Genomic DNA, 19,946 nt, shown 5'->3' with positions numbered 1-19,946 from the left:
TTTATTAAAAGGAATAAAGCACCCCTAACCCTTTATCATAAGGCCAAGGCTGAGTTCCATGACCTTATCAAGGAACTTAACCTTTGCATTAATCCTAACCCTGGGTGGTGAACTCTGCTCCGTTTGCGGCATTTGCGGAGTTATCCGCGGAGCACGTGGAGTTCCCTTCACGGATCCACCTCTCGGTGAGATTTTTCCTTGCTCGTGCTTGCCAAGGTCTAGTTGGCGAGCACGAGCGAGGAAAATTAACCTCCTGGTGAGATTTCTCCATGGGGATGGTTGGATTTCTCAATGCGAGTGGTCGAAGCAGGTCGAGACCACTTGCGTTGAGAAACCTTCCGTTGTCGTTGAGAAAGCTGCCGCTAGAGGAGAAAATTACTCGAGCAGCAGAAAGGAAGTTGCACCCTCTTTGACTGTGCATGGTGCGTTTCGCTATGATTTTACTGTGCGGGACACACACCTGGCGCTCAGAATCACAGAGAACGGCATGATCGCAATGCAATCCTCCGCTTGCAGAACTCCGCGTAGGGCTGCAGAGTTTTTTTGTCACTTCGCGGAGTTCCGCCCAGGCTTAGTTATTCCTCTCAAAGATCATGGAACCCTTCTGTGACTTGCAATAAATAACCTTATAATGTACTACATGGTGTACTTTATCCCCTATATGTTTACTTATTTTTTATTAGTTCACCATCATAATTTCACTGAGGTTATCCAGGTTTACGAGAACCACCTTTCCTATCTGCAAGTTCTTTATTTGAAGTAAAAATGTTTACTGTTCAAAGACCTAAAACAAATAGGACAAAATAAATATGAAGAAGTATAAAAAATGTTGATGCTATCCTCAGGCTTTCTTTCATATTTTGTGAGTGAGAAATGTGTCTTAAACAACCAACTTTTTTGCACAGGGAGTTGGAAATGGATATCTGTAAATAAAGTGTGCATTTCGTATTAAGAATTTTGAAGAATTTGTTAACGAATAATTAGCTTGGCTGTTTAGGCTATTTATGGTATGTGTTTTTTGTAACTGAGGGAGAAATCATTTATTTTTCTAATTACGTAAGCTGGAGCATTTAAAATGGTAAAGGAGATTTTAAACACAAACTTCAGTGATACTGATTACTTTGTTCTCTAAGTGCATTTTATAACGCAGGTAGCAACCTATGGGTCTCCTTCGATATTTAGCAGACCGATTGTACTCTGTCAGAGCGATAGAGTAAATTACTCCATTGCCCTGAAGGAGTAAGCCCTGATCTTTGGACTGGGTAAGAGTGGCCTGCTTAATTCAACACTCTGTTCATCACCACCCCCTTTTCTGAATCGTTTTTGGCCACTATAGGTGTGGCAGGGTATACTCAGACATGAGTCCCTTGCTCACTGCACCATCAGGATTCAAGCAAGCCGGGCCGACGACGGCTGAAATGCCAGAAACCGGTCCCCGGAAGCTTGTCTCCTTTCTGGTGAAGAATTGGCTTGGTAGTTTGGACTGCCCTGTTCCCATGATGCACTGGGCCAGGGACAGACTAATTTGCATATAGCCAGGTTCTGAGCTGGGATGGTGCAGTGAGCTAAATAACGGTGATGGATCAAGCCCTGATCTTTGGACTGGGTAAGAGTGGTCTGCTTAATTCAGACACTCTGTTCATCACCACCCCCTTTTCTGAATCCTGAAGGAGTAAAGGCCTGCCAAATTTAGAAACCTAGCAACCCAACATACGTTTCTACTATTCACGGGACCCCCCAACATGGCGGCTTCTGTGAATGTATTGGAAATTTGCCGTACGGCTCCGTCAAACATGCTGAGCCGTATGGTAACATTTCAGCGCTTTTTTATTTTCAAAAACAAAACCTCATAGTGGGTTTTTGGGGGGAAAAAAACTCACCCCCTCGCCACTCGAGCCCATAATGAAAGGGGCATGTTTAGGTTTTTTACTGCCCCACACAGCCAGGGTGTTCCTGATGGTGATAGACAGTAAAACAGCTACCTAAAATGGGTGGGCGGACATATAGTCATCATTCCTCCAATGGCTCTAGCTCCGTGTGGCCATTCGGGAAGGTTGGCTACAGTGGAGATGCAGTAGTCCCTTTATTGCCAAACTATGGTCTGCCTGCGTATACATTTGGTAGGCAAACCATTATATTGACGGTAAGCATACTCCGTCGCATTTGCAAAGGAGTGTGCTTACTGCCAATAGAAAAATTCGGCTGAAAACCGGATAATAGTCACTAGTAAAACACAGCTTGTTTTTAGCTGTGCTTTAGTAAGAATCAACAAAATAGGTTTTGTATATGCATATTCTAGTGAGTGGTGCCGTTGTTTTGTTGAAATGGATCCCAATTCAGAAATGCACAGACTTCTCACAGTATCTCTATAGAAGAATAGCATTTTTTTTCTTTATAAAGTTGGCAGTCCGAAATGAAGATAGACTGATGTTAAACGAGCATATTTTTCTGTCAGAATCATTAGAGCCTTTGCAAGCTGAAGGTGCTGTTCTAAAATATGTTATGAGTGTTCAGAGGCGCACTGTGAGCAGTGTGGGAATGGATCGAATGGGGTACTTAGGAGCAATTATTTTGTGAGATAATTAATACAAGAGACTTAAGTGTTTGAAGACTGTGTGTCTCCTTACACTGCCAGTAAATTCCTAGCAGTCATCAAACTTATTTGCCCTTCGATTGCCAAGCATAAAAATCATGACTGTTCTTTACTTTGCAGTACTGCCTGCATCTCCCAAAAGACACAAGAAGCGTAATGACTCGCCACGGCTCAAGAGACGTACTGGCCGTCCAGGCTCTGATTCTGACCTCTCCCCTCCAAGAAACCGTGGCCGATCTAATGTAACTCATCATGGATCTGATTCAGACCTTTCTCCCCCAAGAAGGACGTTGCAAAATTCTGACTCTGATCTGTCTCCACCCCGCAGAGCTCTGACTACAAAGGGCTCACCTTCAAGACAGAGAGGGGATACTGCTCAGGTAGGTGTGTGTGTGGCACGAGTTACGTGACTTTAATTTATTCTTGGTAGATTCAATGGGAATTGACAAAAGTAGGTATTAATCTCAACTGTAAAGCCATCATTCCAGATTCCCCTAGCAATAGTGTTGTGATATTCTCATACTTGGAATTACCAATACAATAGGTACTTCCGCATGAATATTGTGGTATACCAGGGTACACCCTGAATGTCCCCTAAGAAGTGGAGAATTACTGTTGCAATTGGTGTTACCACATCTGAATCCCAAGGAAATTTCTCATTTTCAAATGGGTTGTCACCTTGATAGTTCATAAGATATTAACTTGGGGAGAGGAGTTGGCCTAACGGCTAGGGCGGTCGACATCTAATCTGGGGAACTGGGTTCGAGTCTCGGCAATGACGCTGAACATCCTGTGATTCTGGGCAAATCACTTAATCTCCACTCGCCTACCAAAAATGAATGTGTGTCCTCATGTAATGTAACTGGTGCTATATAAAGCGCTCTGATACCCGATTCGGGTCAAGTTCATGCAATATAAAACTCTGCAATAAAAAAAAACCAGTAAAACGTTTGAGAGCTGGGAGATCACCAGGAGTGCGTTTTTTTAATGTATTCGTTGTAATTCATGATTCAGCTGGTAACTCCTATTCAATTCAGAATATGGGCCTAAGAGGTTTCTCAAACCTGTAGTCTCAGATATCACTTCTGATCAGAAGGTGCCCTTAAAAAGGTACACGGTGTGGAGGGGTTATTTCAACTTGACATCTGGTCGACAGGCAGCCGAAGGGCAGGGGATGCGGGTTCTCTTGGTGATAATAAGAACCCTCCAGTAAAATACTAAGGGCCCGAATTAGATTTTGGCAGACGGGTTTCTCCGCCACAATGGTGACGGATATCTTGCCTACCGAAATTTCAATTCCATTGTATCATATGGGATTTACATTACAGTGGACCTGATATCAGTCACCGTTGTGATGGAGTAACACGTCAACCAGGATCTAAGTCAAGCCCTAAGGTATTTCTGTTTTATCTCCTGAACAAACACTCTACCTATTATTCAGTTAAGGGACCAGTCACTGGATGGTCATGAAGTTTGTTCTTTGGTTTTTTTCATGAATTTTTCTTTTTTTATGACCAGGCTAATCACATGCTTTCAGGTGGAAAATCGGGGCTGGTGTCGGCGGACGTTCTAAGGAAAGAAAAGCAGGACTCTAAAAGAAAGGAACGAGAAAATAAGCCATTGGAAGGTAACACTTGGAGTACAGATTTAAAAGGTTGTGGGTCTCTTGAGGTTTTTGGTTCGAAAGTAATATGGATTAATACTAATATTTTGTGCCATATTACAATTTCTGCCACACAGGCCTCATTGAATGATGCATAATACAAAGCATCAGTATTGAGACCACAGGCCTGTTAGATGAAGTGTACTTTTTAGACATTTTTCACTGTGGGATAAGGGGGTTTGTATTGAATGATATTCTGATAGCTAATGCAGATGTGAGCGGTTTTCTCTTGCACTCTATATGAGCATGAGTGGCATACATTATATATAGAAAAAGAACAATTGATGGACAGAACGCAGCACAATGTCTCACCTTCACTCCAGTACAGAGATCTGGGACTAAATCCATTGTTTTTTTGCTCCCCATGCCATCCAGTTCAGACCCAGTCAAATGCAAATCAGTTTTTACCCTGTTCCCCCATGGGAACAATCCAGCTCGAACTGCCAGGCCAGGTCCTCCCTGAACTGGAAACGAGCATCTTGGGACTGGTTTTGGGGCATCTTCCCATATCAGCCAGGCTAGCTTGACTCCAGGGTCATGGAGAGCACCGGACCAACGTCTGGGCATACCTGTCCTACTCAGGTGACAAATGCAAAAAGAGCATTAATGGACAGAATGCAGCACACGGTCAAACAGTCACCCCAGTACAGAGATCTGGGCCTAAATCCATAATGTACTTGTTAATAGAGTACAAAATAGGCAACGATATATGTTGCTACTTTAATGGCCTTGGTCGATGGAGGAAGGGTTACAGAAATGTCCAAAATCCTCAACTTGCATAATTGACCTATTTGAAGTTGTTGTTTGGTCATTTGTTTACATCTCATCCTAAGTCAAGACTTTTTGCGTCAGATGTGAGCAATTTTGAAATGCACATTAAATTAGCCTGGGACTGTAAATGTGCTTTAAAAAATTGCAAAATGTAAGACCATTGTTTTTGATAAAAAGTTGAGCATGGTCAGGGTGTATCTGTAATATGGACTTGCAGAGAGAAAAGTCCTATTTGGTACGAATCCAGTAACAAGCAAAATGTGCTTCACAAATCAATGATTACAGATTGTGGGGACGTAATGGTCAGTAATAAACCTGGAAAAATCAAAGTTTATAAATTGTAAGATTACAATAACTACACCTTTACAAAGTTTTAGTTAAGAAAATTATTATAATCATCCTTTAAGTCAATTTTTTTAAACCAAAATCACATCACAATGCTATTGACCTGAATAATATCCAGCACTCTGTAGCACATTTGGCATGAGCGTATCCGTTATTGATGGTGAGTTACATTTTAGGTCAGGCCTACCCGACAGCTCAAGCTGCCAAGTTGCGAAAGACGTATTGTGAACTTAGAGCCCACCCATTGCTTACAGTTGGTTGTCTTTATTGTCACTCACATTTACTCGCTTCTTGGTGGATTATTTGATGGCTTGCCTTCCTTTTCTTTTCTCTGTCCCTTTCCTTGAGCATAACCTCTTTACCATCCTTATGATTTATCCTTCCACTGCATACTTTTAGGCAACTTCTTTTTTGTTTTTGGTTAATGTTGGAAATGGCCCTTTTTGCAGGGTTATCCCCAAACTTTTTGCTTCTTCCTCCTATTTTTGCCTGACTGGTCTGTGTTGGTTTTAGGACTCTGGGCGCTTTACCACTGCTAATCAGTGCTAAAGTGCATATGCTCTCTGTGTAAATTGTGTTATGGATTGGTGTTCCCATGATTGGGTATTTGATTTACTTGTTAGTCCCTAGTAAAGTGCACTGAGTGTGCCAGGGTCTGTAAACCAAATGCTACTAGTGGGCCTGCAGCACTGATTGTGCCACCCACTTGAGTAGCCCTAAAAAGGTAACCCAGACCTGCCATTGCAGAGTCTGCGCGCAGTCTGGGACTGCCATGTCGACTTGGCAAGTGCACACACTTACCAGTCCCTAACCTTCCCTTTTCTTTCATGTCAGTCATCCTTAAGGTAGGCCCAACGTACCCCTGTGGGCAGGGTGCATAGTATGAGAAAGGTAAGGCATGCTCTGATGTGTGTCGCATGCCCTCATAGTGAAAAACGAAATGGGCTGTAATTCACTATTGCAAGGCTACCTGTTCCCCATAGGAAAGAATGAGAAGTTTGTTTATAACATCTTATAAACATAACTGGACCTGGGAACTAGGTAGGAAAATAAAGTTTAGTATGCCAGAACTCAGAATCTAAAGATGCATCTGTTAGTGAAGGTGATTTTTACATTCTGTGTTTGAAAATACCACTTTTAGAAAGTAGATATTTTCTTGCTCAGTCATCTCGTGTGCCTCTGCTGGAATGTGGATTGCCTCTCTGGGTTTTGTATGACAGAAGGCTGGGGAGCAGGAGTGACTCAAGATAGTCTAGGCAGGCTGCAATGGGAGAAGGGGAAGGAGATTTCCTTGCTCCTCAAAGGGCCTGGTCTCCCTCTGACAATGCCGTCTCAACCTCCTGCCAGGAAATCACACCAGAGAAGGCAGAACTGGTTCTGGGTGGACACAGACACACTCTGCCTAAGAGATCAAAGGATTTTGGGATATAAATATTAGAGCCCAGACCCCTGAACGTTTGAACTCTTGTGGATCAAGAAGACTGCCAAGAAGAAGAGCTAGAGAAGCTGTGAGGAGGAACTACCACTTTGCTGTGTTAGCCTGCAGTGGGTGCTTCTGTCTTGGGCAATGAAAGGACTGGACTGAATTTTCTGCAATCTACTTTTGTGAGTTTCTCCAAGGGCTTGAGGTAGAGCTTGCACCTTTTCAAGAAGTCTCAGGAAAAGCAAAGACTTCAAGGTCTTCTGCCCTCAGCACTGGGAACTGTGTGTTTTGTGCTGCAACAGAAGAAAAGCAACCCAACGACGTCTACGACGCCGCTGCCGACTCCGTGTCCTGAAGGCACTGCAGAGGGCACCGCCGCACCACGACCCTGGTCTCTTCGATGACTCCTGCTGATGCCACAACTGAGCCGCTGCTCGCACCACGACCTGTGGGCACTGGGCACCCCACTCCTCACTGCCTCACTTCACGGCAACGCTTTGGCACCGCAGAGGCCACCGCCGTACCGCGACCCTTGCTCCACCACCGAGCCGCTGCTCGCACCCCAACATGTTGGGAACCGCACTCCGCACTGCCTCGCTTCACGAAAATGCCTTGGCCTCCCCAATGACGCTGCTCCACGCCGAAATCGACGACGCTGCTTGCACCATGGTTCGAGGGCACCGCTCGTAAAGTTACATGATTCACCGCCTGCATCCCACACCGTAGCCTTGGCCTACCGATGCTGTGACTCTAGTTTGTCAGCCGACGACAGCGATTCAGCAACAAAAACTACGCTGCTTGCACCGTGACCTGCCAGCACCGTGACAAGCACCTCCTTCATCTCGCACCATGACCCTGGTCTCACCGATGACGCCATCTGACGCCGCCAATGAGCCGCTGTTCGAACTGCAACCAGAGGGCACAGCACGCTGCACTTTGCACGGCAGCACACGACGCCTGCCGACGCCAGCGCTCCTGACTCCATCAGAGAGAAGATCGACCTGACCACGTGTGACTTCGAGGGCCCCGACGACTCCTGCACCGACCTCCAGGAACCAAAGCCTGCGGACGCTGTGTTTTCGGAAGCTCAGAGAGAGGTCATCGACGCCCTGCATTTCTAAAAGATACTGTTTGCGGGTCTTCCCGACACCGTAGCTGGCCCGCGATGGCTCGGTCAGCAAGAACTGTTTGTATTTGTTTGCGCACAACGCCGTGATAGCCCCTGATGGAGCTATCGACATCAAGGAACTATTTTTAAAGCATGTTTTGATAAGTGAAGATTTTGAGGTACTGTATTGTGGATTTTTATCGTTTTTGGTCTTGTCTTAAGTATATAAAAATATTGGATATTTTTCTAAACTGGTGTGATTTCCTTTTGTAGTGCTTACACCGTATTACTGGTGGTTATGTGCAAATGCTTTACACACTGCCTCTAAGATAAGCCTGACTGCTCGTGCTAAGTTACCAAGGGGGTGAGCAAGGGTTGTTTTAGGAGTGTAACTCCCTTATCCTGACTAGAGTGGTGGTTTCTGCCTGGCTTTGGCGCATGCCCTACCCTGCCAAAAATCCCATTTCTAACAGTTAAGCACTCGGAAAGTGCTTGTGTCTGTCACTGCTCTCCTCATGTGCTACTGCCCCCACACTCTGCGTTGCTCTCTCCCTGTTGCCCCTTGTCTGCTTCTCCCTTCGCCCCGTATATTGCTCCTGCCCTCTAACCTGTGTTGTTCTCTTCCTCCTGTGCTTTCCCCCATTTCATTTCTGCAGCTTCTACTGCATATAATCTTCCAGAGGGGCCTCACTCGTCAGCTCATATAGGACCCCGGGGACCCCATCCTGGGGCCATGTTTATTTAGGGGAGGGTGCACCTCCCTCCGAGCTGTTTACGGCCCCAAAGACCCTATACCCTTGCACAATGCTTTTATTATTGGGAGGGGGGCATGTGACCCCCTTCCGAACCTTTTTCAGCTCCAGGGACTCCATCCCCCGGGGTCCAATTAATTTATTGAGGGGGTGGGGGTGCACAGCCACTCTCCCCCTGCATTTAATAGGCCCTGAGGACCCCATCCCCCTGGGCCATCAGTTTAATTGAAAGAGAGGTAGTGGCTCATGTCCCGACCCTTTAATAGCTCCGGGTCCCCCATCCCCAGGGCCAGCTCACTTACCTAAGGGGACAGTCTTTTCCCCGCTCGCACAACCACAGGAAGATATACATGTTGTTGGACCTGCGATGGGCAAGCCCAGCACAAAGGGGGTAGCTTGGCTCAAGTGTCAAGGCAAGTGAAGGCTGTCGTGTTAAGCCGGCTTTGACCCAATAATATCTCCTTGTACAACCACCAAAAAGAAGGACACCACACCACTGTTGTAGAAAAATACGATTCCTTAATGTAAAAATTCTCTGTTGTGAATGGGGTTTAATTAGGAAAGTACATTTATATTTCTTTTGGTCACAATTTGCTGGGTTTCGTTTTTGGGTTAAATACAATAAATATCAGGAATAAATATCTTCAATAAATAGAATAAATAGCAGGATTAAATATCTTCAATAAATAGAATAAATATCACTTTCTGTATGGCAGAATAAATACTGGTTCAGTTAAATAAACATTCACAGGTTCATTCTGGTATCGCTGCCACCAATTAAATACTTCAGGAACATTACATTTGCAAATTCATTTCATTTCAGGTTGGAAAGATTACTCTTACAGTTTATGACGATTTCACCATTAATGTACACAGGCTTCTCTGGGCACAAAAGGAGTGTTGGGACTCTTTAAGAATCACTCGGGGGATATGCGCGTGTATCCAAAAGGCAAGGAAACACAGTGAACACTTCATTTACACTCGGCTGCCACCGGGTTGAGATCCCTGTTTGCCAGTGGGTTCTAAGCGCGCCTAGGGACTTTACCACTGCTAGCACTCAGGCGGCACCAGTTCAAAGTCTGTAGACTGACGAACGGGGCTGCCGAAGAGGTCACACGAACTTCGCGCTCAGTCAATTAAATGCCGGTTCACAGTTCCTTTATATCACCGCTTCCCACCTGAAGAAACGGGCCCACCTCACATCGGCTGTAATCGGAAAGCGATTCAGTCGGGTTCAGCACTTCTCTCACCAGCGACGGGTTCTCAGGGGCTCTTCGGACCTCCCTCCGACTTCCTCAAACAGGGATGGTTCCCGCCCACAGCTACAGCCGCCAATTCACTGGGGAGGGGCAGAGACAATAGTCCCGCCCAACGAAGGCCGGCCTTTCCCCGCCCCGGCGCAACACCTCACCTCAGTCTGCGCAGGAAGCACTCTAAGCTGGTGGAGCTCGGAGACGTCCGAGCTCCTCGCTGGAGGCGCCTGTCATAAGGAGGCACAGAAGACGCTCGCGGTCACGGCGAACTTGCTCTCGCCTCGAGACCCGAGTCTGTCGTAATTCACCACCTGGGGGGGCGGGGAAGGCACACGGAAACGGCCACAGTCTCTTGGAGGTGACGAGGCACTCGCTGGGCAGGCGCTGTAGGCGCGAGGTCACCGCACACACACAGCTGACTGGAACGCCAGTCAGGATCCATGCCAGTGACCCTTGCTTGCTCTACTGCCCGCGCTACCAGCCGCCTCAGGGGTCAACAGGGCAGGTGTCAATCTGGTGTCAAGTCTGGAATCTCCTTCACCTAGATCTGGAACATCATTATCCCATCTAGTCTTCTGGTCATCTAAATTGGCCGCCAGGGACTGGACCTTATATAGCCAGTGCCCTGAGGTGCTGGCTCGTGCCAGTAGGTTCTAGAACCTTCTTTGGGCTAAGCCAATGACATGGCACTTCTATGAGGTATTTGGGACCCTAAAAGCCACCATATTGGGGTTCTAGAGCAGCCATTTTGTGTACCTGAGGAAAATAGAGTAAAAGGTCGCCAAAACCTTGAAAGGTCAAGGTTCATGGAGGCTCCAAGGGGAGTCACTCACATGAGGAAAAAGGATGGCCACCATTTTGAGGTCATTCATACAGGTTGCCAATCCCAGTCTATAATGTCACAGGTTTCGCCAGGTGCCTTGTAAATAGGTGCCAAAAACCTTGTGAACAACTGGGCGTCAAGGAACATCTAGCCCCATGAAGCAGCACACAAAAGTCCTGGTAGACAAAGAAAAGCGACAAATTTTGGGAGGTACAGGGTAACAAAAGAAATCATAGTGGTGAGGGGACTCTCAGAAGCAGACGGGTCTAACACATGTTTTTTCTCCCCTCTGGTGGGAGCATTCTCAAATCTCCCATCAAACGGGAGCCAACACCAAGTCTGCTCACAGCCGGTGGGAGTTTTCACCATGCTAACCATCTATTTAATATGCAGGCCCCAGGGAATGGGGTCCCCGGGACCAAAGTAGGCTCTGGGGAGGGGGGCACCCCTCTCCCTTTAATAAATACTCGGCCCTGGGGGATGGGTTCCCTGAGGCCTAATATGGGTGTGGGAGAGGGGGCAGCATGCCTCCTTCCAATTTTTTATTGTGTTTGGCCCTGGGAGATGGGATTCCTGAGGCCTAATAAGGCTCGGGAGGAGTGGTTGCACGCCCAATTCCCCTTAGAGTTTATCCCTAATGGTGGGGTCCCCTGGGCCTAAGAAGGCTTATGGAGGGGGGCCACATGCCCCCTCCATTGTTTAATTGTATTTGGCCCCGGGGAATGGGGCCAAAAGGCCTTTTAAGGTTGGGGGGTGCTGCCGCTTCCACTTTTTATTGGTATTGGCCCTGGAGGATGAGGTTCCTCGGGCCAGTTGGCCTCTGGATGGGATCCCAGGGCTCAAAGCCAACCCTATGCCACACACGCCAAAGTTTGTGCATTCTGCTGGGGATTTGAACACAGGGACTGGTGCTAGGCCATGCCCTGTGTCCAACCCCTCGCTGTGCATGGCCAAAAGCTGTGCCCAGCGTGTGGTTGGCAGCCTGCTGCCAGTTTGGCCATTGGAGCTGGTGACAGGGCAAACCCTGTGCCCAACCCTGCGCTATGGACTGCCGAAAGCCACGCACAGCTTGTGGTTGACTGTGGGAGATTTGCCGCATGGCCTTCAGCCATGACTGGCAGGGGATTGGATTTACGTATTGTAATAAAGTATTCTTTACATTAAAACAAAACCCATAAAAATCGACTGAAAAACAAAGGTTAAAGTGACGTTCTAGTTAGCTGAATGTCAGTCAAAACCTTAACGTTACATGGGAGGAGCCTGGACGGCGGCCAAGATGGCCGCGCGGATGCCCAGCTCCGCCGCTCGCCCTCGTCTCCCGAGACATACTGCCCACGATCCTGCACCCCAGCCGTGGCTTCGTGCAGATGAGCAGTAGCAGAGCCCGACCGTGTAACTCCGGTCCGTGTACCGCCCCGGATGGCTTGGAAACATCGTCCTGAAATCTCCGGCCTTCAGTCCGGATAAGCCAGGACCTCGGGTTGAAGCATGGCCGCCTCGCAGGAGATAAACAACGGCCCCGATCGGCCATGATAGTCCGGAGCCCCGGAGGTAAAACCGAAACCACCTTGCCGCAGACATCGAGTGCGCTCGCAGCGCCGGACCTACTACCTGCATACTAAAGCCTTCTGGTTGGTAATCCTGACCTTGGGGACGGCACGCTGCGAGGCAGAATCTATTGCCCAGGCTGGATCTTAACCGAAATGCGGTAAGAGGTGAGTGCTGCTGTGGCTGCCTGGGGCTCAAATGCGACTCTCCGCGACCCCTCTACGAACTGCACGTTCCTGTTTCAGCTGAACTGCTACTGGGGCGGCTCTTTCTTTGTTCCTTGAGTCCCGAGGTCCCGGCTGACTGCCTGGGGTGTAATGGCGCCTACGGTGAAAGATGTTTTGTTGGCCATCAAAGACCTGCACACTGCCCTGAAGGATCTGGGGACGACTATGCGCCCCGCGCAGCTGATACCTTCTCCTGTTGTGGCGCACCTGGTCGCAGATACATGCAGCAAAGAGTGTCTGGCCACCTTATCCCCGGCTACCGCAGTAGTTGACTTCCAAGAATGTGCGCCGCTGGATGAAGAGACTGGGGAACATTGTATCTGGGATAGTGTGCCAGCTAACTCCTCTGATCTACTACCGGCTCATTTGTTTCCCGATCATGGGCGCCATGCACTACCGCGGACTATGTTCCTTTGATACTGATGTGGTCCTTGTTGTGGATCTGTGTGGCCTCAACTGGTATTTTTGGTATACTGCGTCTCACTGCGCACGGATTGGGTGGCATGCTGACTTTTTTCCGGACTGGTCAGGGCTGACCGCTGCTTCGACATCTCCTGAGTGACCTCGGTGCCGGAACGACACGTTGTTTGAACTAGAGACTTTGTACTGCTGGGATGATCATACACTGTTGCCCACGCTCCTTCTTAGTGGACTTCCGCTTTTTGGGGGTGGGGAGGCTGGGGGTGAGTCTGGGGCTGGAGCTACAGCCCTCCTCCATTATTTCCCGCTTTGGGGTCTTCTTGGGGCGACAGGCATGCCTATGGGGGGTGGGGCGTGGCCTTCCGCTGGTATGCAGGGTGGGGGGTTGGGGGATGGGATGTGTTTTATGTTCTTCCTTTGTTTCTATGGCCCTCTTTCTTTTTCTTCTCTTACTCTGTTTTTTCTTTTGTTCTTATATACCCTTTTTGCTTAATTTGGGATCGGGGTCCAGTGTTATTGGGGAGTTTACTGTATTGTGTCGTTATGTGACGTAGCTGTTGGTTCTAGTTTCTTGCTGGTGGGAAACTGCGTTTCGGCGACTGCCTCCTTTTATCATGTTTCCCGCTATGTGCTCCTTTAATGATGACTGCTCTCCTGTTCTGCGATTAGCTCCAATTCTCCTCTCTTGTTTTATAAAATTGCACGCTATAATATCCTCGACTCCTATTAGAAAAGGAAATCCTCCCAACTCCTGGAACATTGTGGACATATCCACTTATTGATCCTTAATACAAGATTGTGTTGACCATTGCTGTAATGATTTCCCTCGTTCTGCGAGGCTTTATGTTCTTGTATGCTGTTATTGATTATCAGTGGTCCGGGCTTTTAATCTCCTGTAATGGTATGTTTGAGGTTTTCCAATAAAAAGTTAAAAAAAAAAACCTTAACGTTAAAAAAACAACACAAATTCACCTGTTGGAGTTAGCAGAGCTAACTATAACTTGTGCCCTGCCATACACCTCTTATGACCTCACATATAACATCAAGCATGACATGTTCTGCGACATTTATGACATCACAAATGACATCATTCAAGGAGTGTGTTTGATTGTTTTATAATATATGTAGTGGCGGGTGACTACCGTAATACGTCTCTTCCTAATTTTGTGCAGCCTGTGTCCAGCTAATAGGTGTGTTTAAGAAACGCATGTGCTGCTAATGCATCATAGCTGTGTAGAGGTATTGAACACGTTATACATCTTTGTATTGAAGCTGTGTGCAGGTGACAGTTGACGACATGTATTCAGTATGTAAGTGTTTTGGCTCTGCAGAAAAAGTTTCCAGCAGGGCAAAGATTCTACGTTCTAAATACTTAGTATTGTAAGCAGCTTTGAGTTATTAGTCATTTTTAATTTAATTCTTTATGGTTTGATTAATTAAAATCTTACAATGTAATGGGAAGCGTTCCAGCTATAGAAAACCAGATTAGTATTTTTTTAAAGAAGAAAAAACAAATAGGTAGGAAAAACACAAATAAATTATGCCATATTTTTAAGTAGATGAAATTAGATATCAATTACATAATACTATTTACATATTTATATACATCATACAGTACGTGTCAATTTAATTTTGCTTTTCTCATTTTGATCCAGTTCTTATTAAAAACTTTACATAAGCTGAGTTCAATGATATATCGTCCGGGTGTAAGCACTTAATCAAAGCTTGCTTGCAAGTCCGAACTCCTTGTGCATTAAAATGCCCCTTAACCCTTCAGTTGCTGCTGTCGGCCAACGGCCGTCGCGAGCGCTACCTTGGTAGTGCTGTACGTCCATTGGCCGACGCGGCCCCGCCCCGATAATAGAACCCCCCGCACTGCGGCAAAATTATTGCCGCGGTAAACGGGTTAAGAATAGTTGTTCTTTCAGTTTTCAGTTCTGGGCATACACACAGCAAGTGGATCATGCTTTTCTCTCCCATATTGCGTAAACAACAGTACGACAGTTCCTTTGTTCTTAGCCACCACATAAGATGACATAGGCCGGGAAATACACCAAAACAAGCTTTTATGAAGGTTTGCTTGTGCTTCAGAGACAGTGGGGTTTCCAGGTATGGTTGTACTTTCACCTTTGTGAAACCATTCATTGGTGGCCAGGCATGTTTCAATTTTTACAAAAGAGTTTTTATCCATAAGCAGCAATAGATGTTTTGTTACTTTATTAATAGATTTTTTGAATGATTCTGTAGTTATTGAAGTATTCCAAATAGGAGTTGCTGAGTATTCATCGAGTGCAGCATGTAAATATTTCCAGGCGTATGATTTGCTATTTGCATTTATTTCCTGCCATAATAGTAGGTACATTTGATTTACGTTCTCATTTTTTATTCTGTTCCTACTTTTAAAAATTGACCTTTTCATACGAACATTTGGTTAGTTAATCCAAATTCCAATCTTATCTGCACCGCGGATGCATTGTGAGGAAGATTAAAGAGGGTTTTAAAAGTTTTTGTCACTGCATTATTGATGGTCTCAGAGTCGTTCCTGCACAGTGCTTCGCTACCATATGTTAAAGTTGGCAATAGTTTTGCTGATATTACTTTTAAAAACAGTCGGTAACTCAGCTCTCCTAGCGCTTTCTGCAAGATTTTGAATGCAGCTATCAAGGCATTTTCTTTCCTTTTAATATCAGTCTTATGTGGGACTTAAATAATACTCCCAAGTATTTATATGATTCTACTTGTTCTAATCGCTTATTGTCAAGGAACCATTTGAGCTTGTATTTTAACCTTGAATTTTTGTTAACCTCCATAATTTTTGTCTTTGTTTCTTTTATAATCATTCCATTTTTGTGTGAGTATAATGATATCCTGTTTATCAGACGTTGCAGACCCACTTGTTTTTGACCAAGTAAAATGACATTGTCTGCGTATAATAAGTTTGATATCGGAGTATTCACTAATTTGGGACAATATGCATTCTTTTCGTTCAGTGCGGTCGTTAGATCTTCTAAGGCTTCTTGCTTTAAGCCAGTTGGGGTTGGAATTTCCTTTGATAACGTTGAGCCATCTCCCATCCGAACTCTGACCCAAGTATCAGAATAGAGGAGTTGGATTGATGTTAAAAAGGAAACCGGAATACCTTGTCCCTTGAATTTTTGCCAATGAAAGTCGTCTGTGTACACAATCGAAAGCCAATCTAAAATCCACAAAGCACAGATACAGGGGTTGTTTCATTAAAATGCATTTATCTATTAGCATTGATAGAACTAGTATTGACAGACTGGACTACGGCAACATTCTCTACCTGGGGTCAAACAAGGCCATGATCCGCAGACTGCAGCTAATTCAGAATTCAGCTGACAGGTTGCTTTGCAGAATTCCTTAAACCTTTCTGGTTATCTACGTGATTTACATTGGCTCAGGGTGGAGAACCGTATTAAGTTCAAAGCCCTGAGCTATATGTTCAAAATAAAAGCAGGCACAGCTCCTCAATATCTACAAGCATTAGTACGCCCTTATGTACCTTCCCGCCACTTAAGATCTGAAACCGTAGGCAACCTTTTTGTTCCCAGGATCAAACTCTCCAGAATGGGAGGGAGATCCTTCTCCTATCTGGGCCCCTCCATTTGGAATACTCTTCCCACCTTCATACGCAAAGAAACAGATTACATCCGCTTTCGCAGAAATCTGAAGACCTGGCTGTTTGATCAGTAATGTTAACTGCAGGATCCGCAAGCTCTACCTATGTTCGTCCTGGCGCCGGGAAACCCTATTTAGGTAGCTGAGCACCTTACAAACTCAATAAATAAATAAATAGTATATTTGTTGTGGTACACATTCCCTTGATAAATCCTGTTTGATTGGGCGAAATGATCTGTTTCTCCTTTGCCCATGCTGATAGGCTTGATAAAAAAACTCCTGCGAATAGCATGGAATCTGTGTCTTGAAGAGTGATTAGTCTATAATTTTCAGGCTGGGTCCAGTTTCCTTTTTTAAAAATTGGCGATATTAATGATCACCTACATGATCCAGGTATGGTCTATGTCCTGACAATTTCTTTAAACACTGTTGTAAGATGTTCTGACCATAGATCAGGGTGTTCTTTAAAAACTGCAAATGGTATACCATTAGAACCTGGTGCACCATGGGGGGCGTGGCTAGCGAGCCACGATGGCGGACGGAGTCTGCTAGAGCTCCGGTGCCGCCGGGGAGTTGCGATCCTGAAGAAGGCCTCTGATGAGCCTAGTGCCGCCTCAAAGGAACGGATTTTATTGCGTTGCACCCCCCCGGAGGTTCGGTGAAATTTTGGTGATCCTGACGGCCGAGGGTGGACCACGAGCGAGCTCGGAGTAGGTGCGGCCTCCTTCCCTGCGGGCAGCAGGGACCTAGATTTTGAAATACGCCGAGGGCGCAGAGCGACGGCTGCCGGGAATGCCGGGACTGTGTCCAGACGGGGCATTCAGGGCCCCTGCCTCCCCGACGGCCGGCTGGGTGTGTGAGGACAACGGAGGCACCCCGGGGGCGGACTGATCCGGGCTGAGAGATCGCACCACACACGAGGCTGATAGCCGAAGCGGGACCCGGCCGGACAAGCCCTGAAACGTGCGGAGGCCCGAGGATCCTGAGGTACTGGAAGGTAGAGGGGTGAGGCGGATGACACCTGAGGGAGATAATTAAGATTGTGCCCCTAGCCCTCCCCCCCTCCTCTCTCTTTCCCGGAGACGGCCGCAGCCGAGGAGCGGTGCTGACGCCGGCCATTACAGACTGTGGAGGGAGACCACGTGGCTGAGCCCTGGCGCGCTGGGGGGACACTGTAGACATTCTGGGCCGAATTGGGACCGCCTGGGCTCCTGTTACGCTCCCGGGAGAAAGAAAGCTGGACTGCCCGCCCCCCTGCACGCTGCCCCTTCCCTGGCCCGTGGACGGAGGCCCGAGGTTAAAGGTGGATGAGGGGGTGCGGGATCTCGGACCGCGTGGCCATGCTGCGGGGAGGCTCAGATGAACCCCACATTGCTTAGTGGGTCCCACCGACAGTGATTGAGGACGCGGCGAGGAGGCTGCGACTGGCCCTGGTCGGCAGAGACCCCGGGATACGCCCTGAGAAGCACCCCGACCCTGAACATTGGATACAACCGGCTAAGATAACCATGGTCCGGAAAGGGGCTAAGATGCTGGATGGCCGGGACTGCCAGATGGCTGCGGGACCTGCCCCAGAGACTATATCGGAGGGGACCACACCGGGGACGTTGAACAGACTCCTGTTGGGGATCAACACGCTGACAAATTGGATCTGATCCTGCAAGAGATTAGGGACTCCAGGCTAGCTATGGAAACACAAATGGAAGTTATCACCACCAACCTCTCATTATTAAAGGCCGACCACTGTAAGCTAGCCGACAAGGTTAAAGACCAGAGCGCGACACTGGCGGATCTAACCCCGACAGTAACAGATCACACTACCTCCATCCAACAACTACAACAACAGGTGGCGTCCCTAATAGACCGTGTGGAGGACGCAGAAGGCGGCAACCGACGCAATAACATCCGCGTTATTGGGCTTCCGGAGCGAAGTGAGGGGACCCACGCAGCGGAGTTCATGGAACAGTGGTTCTGGGACCATGTAACCACAGAGACCCTGTCACTGCTTTTCTGTGTGGAAAGGGCACACCGAATTCCTACCGGACGGCCTAGACCGGGTAAACCGCCACGCCCGTTGATTGTCAAGATCCTCAATTATTGGGATAGAGACATGTTGCTCTAAAAGGCCCGGGAGAAATCTCTCATAGAATATGAAAATCGACGCATCTCCCTATACCCGGACTACACTAACTCGGTGCAAAAACAGCGGTCCTCCTATTTTGAGGTTAAGAAGAGACTTCAGAAAGCCAAACTCCGTTATGCTTTATTGTTCCCGGCACGCCTTAAGATAATACATGATAACAAAACACATTTCTTTGAAAGCCCTACCGACGTGGAGGAATAGCTTGAGGTGATGGACATTGAAGGGAGTCAAGAAGTGGCCCATGGAGCGTCAGCCAGCAGTTCCAGGAAAGGCTCGGAACGTGTAGGTGAAGCATCTCCCACTCAGACAGCGCGATCAGGATGGTGTAGACCCTCCACAAACCAACAGAAGGTGGACCAGATGGATGCGGTCACCATGGTGGGCAGCTTCAGAGAAGAGCGAGGAACAATTAACACGGACACGGATGATAGCACACTCCACTCGGACTCGGAACACAGCATGGTCCTGTTCCCAACTGTGACGCCGAGAGCAGCGGATGAACTACTAGACAATGGCCTGGAGTGACTGTTCAATATGATGTGACTTGTCGCCCTACGGCCTACAGATATCCTTTTTCTGTTACTTAAATGTTGTTATGGTATACAAGGTGGGGGAGGGACCTGGGGAGGTTGAGAGGCGATTTCTCTGAGGTAAACAGGTGACTGGCATGGGCTCAAATCTTGCGTATCTCTTAAAGGACAGTGACAGTGTGTAGCTTTAACGAACATATACCCTCCCGAGGGGTGCTCGATGCCTGCTGGGCGGCCCTCCCCAGAGGCCACACGGAATTCATGCCTAAATAAAGACTCCCCTGGCGGCACCGTTGAGCCGGCAGCGTAGAAACGAATGAATAAGTGGACTACAAAAGTGCTCGGCTAACCCCCCAAAGGTGTATGCACCAATGACTGGTTTGTTATGTTTTACATTTTCTTGTTCGGCACAGCAATGTTTCCAAGCTGCGTCAAGAGAATTCAGGTTTTGGGTGGGAAGAAGTACATCTCCTGGTTACTGTTGGTGTTACATGCCATAAAGAGCATGACGCTGTTTATTACGGCGCTTAAGTCTGAGTATGGCTGACACTATAGGGAAATACAGGCTGGCTACCTGGAACGTACGGGGACATGGAGCTATACAGAAGAGACAAGGAATACACGCATTTTTACTCCGCCACCATGCCCACATAGCGTTTATGCAAGAATCCCACTTAACAACCTTCGAGGCACACACACTACGGAAGA

At 47.2% G+C, this 19,946-nt stretch overlaps 1 protein-coding gene across 1 annotated transcript in view; it reads left to right on the top strand.

Annotated features, from left to right (window-relative positions):
- The window catches only part of BUD13 (BUD13 spliceosome associated protein), a 203,285-nt gene that overhangs the window by 115,061 nt on the left and 68,278 nt on the right, over window positions 1–19,946 (top strand). Inside the window, exons 6-7 of the mRNA XM_086956813.1 lie at window positions 2,714–2,973; window positions 4,112–4,220. Coding sequence (XP_086812939.1) covers window positions 2,714–2,973; window positions 4,112–4,220 — 369 coding nt within the window. The remainder of the gene's footprint in view (window positions 1–2,713; window positions 2,974–4,111; window positions 4,221–19,946) is intronic.

The sequence above is a fragment of the Lissotriton vulgaris genome, chromosome 2_1 (assembly GCF_964263255.1).
Source record: "Lissotriton vulgaris chromosome 2_1, aLisVul1.2, whole genome shotgun sequence".
Lineage (NCBI taxonomy): Eukaryota > Metazoa > Chordata > Amphibia > Caudata > Salamandridae > Lissotriton > Lissotriton vulgaris.
This window is presented reverse-complemented; position numbering and strand designations above follow the sequence as displayed.